We start from the raw sequence: 6,215 nt of genomic DNA on the forward strand, positions 1-6,215 counted from the left end.
CAATATTACAATAGATGGATACAAATGATTTCTGCTCCTCTTCCAGAGGCTAGACGCAAGAAAATGTTAAACTACATTTTTATGTCCTCCAACTGTCTAGAGGATACTAACTTATATTTTAAGGCGTGAATTTATTAACTTAATTTTATTGCTCTTACAATACTAATAAGAAGAATGTTATTTTATTATATATACAAAAAAATAACCTTACTCACAAAAAAAAAGTGTAATGAAACTCTTAGTAGCAAAAAAAAATATTTTTAACTTTATAAGTATACTATAAAACATGTATACCATTTAGGATATGAAACTGAAAGGTGTCAAATGTCAAATTCCATGATACAAAAGACATATTAACTCCAAACAAGATTATTTAACTTACATGTTAGACTATATGTCCAACTTATCTGTGTATATTGAAAAGTAATTAAAAACAAAAGCCAGAATTCAAAAGCCACTTTTCAACCTCTAATAATCCTTGCTATCACCATAACCCTTCCCACCTCTTTTCAATTCCACAACATCCTCATCCAACCCTACCACTACTCCATCTTTTCCATTATTATCATCATCATCATGATCATCTTTCCCAACCACTTTCTCCTTAATCTTGTTTGTGGTATCTTTTGTTGCCTCCCACGCCCCTTTCACCGTTTCCTTTGCCTTCTCCCCTACATTCTTCACCGTCTCGGTGGCCGAACCCGCCGCGTCCTTCGTCATCTCCTTTGCACCATATGCACCATCCTTAGCCTTATCCTTCATATACCCGGCTGTATCCGCCACCTTATTAGCCCCTTCCTTAGTTCTTTCCTTTGCCTCATAGCCATACTCTTTTGCTTTCTCTGTTGCATTGTTTGCACCTTCTTTGGTCTTTTCAGCCATTGTTCCTGCAGCATCCTTGGCCTCTTCCTTTGTCTCGTGTGCATACTCTTTTGCTCTATTTGTGCCTGGAAGAGTGTTGATTAGTCAAATACTTTTTAGCATTTTTTTGGTATAGGAGGGACATAGTACCTAATAAATTAACCTACAAAACTTCTAATCATAAAAAATGACATACATTTGATGAAACAGATGTCAACTTAACATTTGATGAAACACATGTCAACTTAACATTTGATGAAACACATGTCAACTTAACTTTATAGTGAGTAGGTTAGAGTAACCCTTACTTTAATTAATCTCAAATGCATTAAAATCATAACTCTAACGTATATATATATATATTCTTACTCATTTTTGTATTTGTTCACTTCACTATAGTAGCATAAATATTTAATGTTGAAAATATACTTTGTAATCAATTACTTTAGTACCTTCTTTGGCTTTATCAGCCATGGAACCAGCCACATTTTTTGTCTTCTCTTTTGCATCATATGCATAGTCTTTGGTTCTTTCTTTCATTTCATGTGCTCCCTCTTTGGCTCTATCAACCATTTCATTCTCTCTTGCTTCTGCCTCACGTCTTGTACTTGTAGAATCGTATCCCCAACTATCAGCTCTTGAATCTCTTGATCCTTCTGCTGCATTTCCCCACTACCCAAAGAGGAAAACGTAAACACAAATCCAAACTCACTTGACAAAATTAAACTTCAAACTCATAATAAAGAAAAATTAAATATATACGTGATGAAGTGTTACCACATGACCCATATTACTAGGACTTCTAAGCCCGTCCCATAATAATGTAAAGCTTCCAAATAAACGGGAATATATTATAAAATGTTTTGTCTAATAAATTAATCAATTATGAAGATTATTAAATACTCAATAAATACAATTTTCTAGCATTTTTATTCATTATCACCAAGGAAATAATTGTGTGACAAATTTTGACATTTGGGCCTACAATTCTCTTATACACGCAAACCTTAACTCTACTTGAAACAACACATTACATTGATATCCACCCACAATTATATAAGTCTTCGATGTTCTACAAAATATTATCTACAAATAAGTATAAAAAGAGTAAGGATCATGATCCATTACTAACACATAATAACTATCAAAAAACAACATGTAATCAAAATTTTATCTTTTTATTTATAATAAAATTACATTTTTGTTATTGAAAACATGAAGATAAATAAATACTTGTCTTTCCATTACCAGTGAGGTACTTCTTGGTAAAAGTATATTAGAAAAATTAATTAACATGATGAACTTACGTTTGAATGGTTGGAAACAGAAGAGAAGACAACCCTGGAGGGTTTTTGGGAAAACCTGAGGGAGAGTGAAGGTGTGTAAGAGAGTGAAAATGACTTTGAGAAACGGAAGAGGGCGTTTCGTATTATCAACATTGTTGCCATATCTTTTTTTTTTATCTTCAAGTACTTTAGGTTACTTGTTTTTCTCGTTAGTAATTTGTGGATGTTGATCACTTTATTAAAGGTTGAAATGCTATGTTGATGCCCAAAAAACTGCATGTTAGAAAGAAAAGGTGGCACAACACTGTGTTGCCACTTTGCATAGGTTTGCGACGTGTCTTATACCATTTGCCACGTTCTTCATTGATAAAGTAAGAGACTGTTTTGTTGCTATACAGTGAAATTGCGACAAAAAACAACACTAGCTTTCGGATAATGTTGTATCTGTGAGTGTTTTTGACTTGCTATTCTCGTATATTATGTGTTTAGATATGAATGGAAAGTTGGCTTATGCGGTGTATTTTCTCTAAAAAGTTAGAAGTATCCAAATAAAAATAGACTAACATGGATTATATTAAATATTCGCGATCATACAAGCATATATATAAACTTCATATAGATAAAATCTAATACACATTACTTATTTATAATGAGAATATATTTTAAATTAATTTGTTAGTGACATAGCGTTACTCAGTGGTAAAAAAAATCATGCCGCTTGATCCAAATATAAAATGTTAAATTTTGTTTGGACCCTCCATATTATAATATTAGAATATTATATTAATAGCTTGTTATATCAGTTTAGCTGGTTATTATTTATGTTGTTCTGGTAGAGAATTTGTTAGATTGTAAATAGTGAGCTGGTTATAACTACTTAGTCACTATATAAGTAATTCTTACTACTTTTGTATCTTATCTTTTTATTAATAAAAGTTCATTTTCTTTCTCTCACTCTCTCTCTAAAGCTTTAATTCTCTCCCTTCTCTGATTTATGAGTTTTACATGGTATTACGCTATGGCTGCCACAAACACTAGGACCTTCCCTTCTTCTCCTCTTTTTTCTCCTTCCGCTGCTTCACCACTTCAAGCGGTTTCTTCTCCACTAGTTCTTCCTCTCCCCTCGTTGAAATTAACCGAGGAGAATTACTTAGTGTGGAGACACTTCATGCTTGCAACCCTAACATCGAATCACGCAAATGGATTCATCTTAGGAAATGAAATTCCTCAACGATTTCTCAGCGATGATGATAGGTTAACCAATCGCTGAATCCAGCCTATCTTCGCTGGGAAGAGCTTGATCAATCGATGTTCTCATGGATTCTGAACTTACTTTCAGAGAGCTTGCAACCACGTGTGGTTGGTTGTGTTCACTCGTGGTAGTTGTGGGAGGTACTAGACTCGTTTTGCAATTCACAAACGAAAGCATGAAGCCTACAGTTATGTTCTCAGCTTTGTTCCATCTCGCAAGGTCCAAATTTTATCTCGGAGTACTTTACTAAAATCAAAGGTCTTCTTGTTAATGCGTTGATTTTCATTGGAACTCCTATCTCCAATTTGAAACACATTGATTATATACTTGATGGCCTAAATGAAGAATATCAACCAATTATCACTTCCATAGAGAGTCAAATGGATCTTCCAACGATTCATAACCTAGAATCATTTCTCCTAACTTTTGAAGCAAGACTTGAGAAAGGAAAACACAAAGCTCTTTCAGATGCATTATCGGTGAATGTAGCTTCATATTCGCCTCACAATTCTAAACCTTAACTTCAAATCTGAAGCATTCATCAATTGCTCCATCATCGTTCTATCCTTCACGATTCGAACCACAACATCATTCTCAATACATTGGTTTTGGTACTTCTGGCAACTACCGTGGTGGTTATGGTGGAAATCGAGGACGGTGAGGCAATTATGGTAGTCGTCATCGTGGTGGAAGAGCTCAGGAACGTTCTTCGTCCTTTTGCATCTATTACTACCGTCATGGTCATGACGTCATTAGTTGCTATTACGCGCCTCCTAATTTTGGGGGGTCTCTATCCTACACCGGTCCCCCTGGGCATCGCATGCACCAAATGGTCAACTATATGGCACGTTAACATCAAATTCCCTCTACTAATACTTTTCTGCCTAGTTTTGGGCTTGCAAAATATCCGGCCCACTTTTATCTAGAGTATCTTGGTGACTTCTTGCATGGTCAAGCTGGACCTTACTCATCTCAATTTGTTGGAGATTCTCTTCTTGGGCTAGGCTTATCTCCTGCCCACAGATACACTCATCAATTTTATTCTATGACAACACAAGGTGATCATCGTGAACCTCCTCTTCCTTCTTCCAAAGACACCAAACGAGTAACTTGGTATCCCGATTCTAGAGCAACTAATCACTTGACAACAGATGCTTCATTTGTGCATGAACCAGTTGAGACATTTGGCCATGACCAAATCTATATGGGTAATGGCAAGGGTATTCCTATCAAATCTATTGGCAATTCTTTCTTTACTTCTTCTATTAATTCTCCTGCCTCTTTATCATTAAATAATCTTCTGCTTGTTCCAGCCATCACTAAAAACCTTAATAACGTATCTCAATTTGCTAAAGATAATTTTTGCTACTTTGAATTGTTGGGTATCAGCGGGTCAAAATTAACCTAGAACGGGGCTTGAATAGGTATCGTGGATCTCTTACTCTGCTTTTCCAATATTTTGCGCAAAATAGAAGACTACTACACTTAATCGATTAAGCTTGGTATTAATCGGTTAATCCGTGTTGGACTTAATCGATTATGCGTGTGGATAATCGATTATCCTATGTTCTTGCAGATTCTTGATTTTAATGGTTTGTTGTTGCGCAAGTCACCGATTACCAATCCTTATGTAGTTAGTTGATTTACAGAAATTACAAAATGATGTTTATACAGATTATAACATGTAATAAAAAAATCAATTCAATTAGCAAGAATATAATAAACAAAAGTAAATGAGATTAGGGTTAGAAAATTGTGCACAACGGAATTTTTATCCTGGTTCGTTTGCGGTCCACTACAAACTACATCCAGGCCTCCCCTTCTGATCTCGGGAGATTTTTCTTCTTTACTATTGAAAATCTAAGGATAATACCAAACCCAACAAAGATATCTTAGAAGGAGTTTTCCCCAACTACTCCTCCATATCATACTTACTCTGTCTCATGATATTTAGAAATTCTTCCTCCTCCCTTTCAGCGACTTCTTCTATCATGTCATCTTTCCCAACAACTTCCTTTCCTACTTTCCGAGTCTCTCCCACCGGTGGACCATAACACCTTCCACTCCTTGTGATTTCACCAGTCATGACCGCCTTCGACACTTGAACCTCAGGGACCTCCCTCATTGCGTCAACCTTAACCTCATTACTCCATAGGACAGTATGTGTGCTCTCATAGGTGAAGGGCTGAGGCTTTCTCACCCAAAGAGTCACTCTCTAGGGACTTGAATCTTTGAGGAGTGGGACTCTGAGTGTGACCTTTTCAACCATATCAACTTCTTCACCATTAGATTCAACATTTCTCGCCTTAATGACCCCAAGATTTAGCAAGACTTGCACCCTCGCCTTATATCCCCAACAGTCCTCTATGGAGTGTCCTGCCTGACCATGATGATAATCGCAATGAGATTCTGGATTCCAACCCCTCCCATCACATACAGTTGTGGCTGGTGCTACTACGTTATAGCAAGTCCTCCTCAAAGCTGTTAGGTATCAGTGGTTACAATACACCTAGAAGGGGGGGTTGAATAGGTGTTGCGGTTAGAATTACCGCTTTTCGCAAATCAACACTTAATGCTGAATCAACCCTATTTAATCGATTAAAGAAGAAAGATAATCGATTATTTGAACAATATTAATCGATTAACAAAAGAAACAGTTTTAATCAATTAACAGAAACAATTTTAATCGATTAACAGAAGCAAGATAATCGATTAACACAGCAATATTAATCGATTAAACAGAACCAGTAAGCAATTACAGAAACGATTAAATGCAGAACAGTTAACCGATAATAGAACGAATACAGAGCTTACAG

General features: G+C 35.9%; 2 protein-coding genes across 3 annotated transcripts; one reads left to right on the top strand and one right to left on the bottom strand.

The window, feature by feature from the left end:
* Window positions 1-299: 299 nt before the first annotated feature.
* On the bottom strand, window positions 300-2,347 carry LOC109341087 (desiccation-related protein PCC3-06-like). Of its 2 annotated transcripts, none has more exons than XM_019578893.1 (4): window positions 2,169-2,347; window positions 1,314-1,533; window positions 581-947; window positions 300-521 (listed from the first exon to the last, which is right to left on the bottom strand). In XM_019578893.1, exons 1-4 carry the CDS (start codon window positions 2,307-2,309, stop codon window positions 485-487), a joined length of 765 nt encoding a protein of 254 aa, XP_019434438.1. In that variant the 5' UTR covers window positions 2,310-2,347; the 3' UTR covers window positions 300-484. The 2 variants fall into 2 exon arrangements, with proteins under 2 accessions (XP_019434438.1, XP_019434437.1); XM_019578892.1 differs by having other exon boundaries at window positions 300-512; window positions 572-947; window positions 2,169-2,346.
* Window positions 2,348-3,165: 818 nt separating this feature from the next.
* On the top strand, window positions 3,166-4,807 carry LOC109341093. Its single transcript, XM_019578900.1, has 5 exons — window positions 3,166-3,401; window positions 3,487-3,539; window positions 3,658-3,878; window positions 3,935-4,056; window positions 4,288-4,807. The coding sequence occupies exons 1-5, from the start codon at window positions 3,166-3,168 to the stop codon at window positions 4,805-4,807; spliced, it is 1,152 nt and encodes a 383-aa protein (XP_019434445.1).
* Window positions 4,808-6,215: the final 1,408 nt, after the last annotated feature.

This window comes from Lupinus angustifolius, unplaced genomic scaffold (genome assembly GCF_001865875.1).
Source record: "Lupinus angustifolius cultivar Tanjil unplaced genomic scaffold, LupAngTanjil_v1.0 Scaffold_366, whole genome shotgun sequence".
NCBI lineage: Eukaryota > Viridiplantae > Streptophyta > Magnoliopsida > Fabales > Fabaceae > Lupinus > Lupinus angustifolius.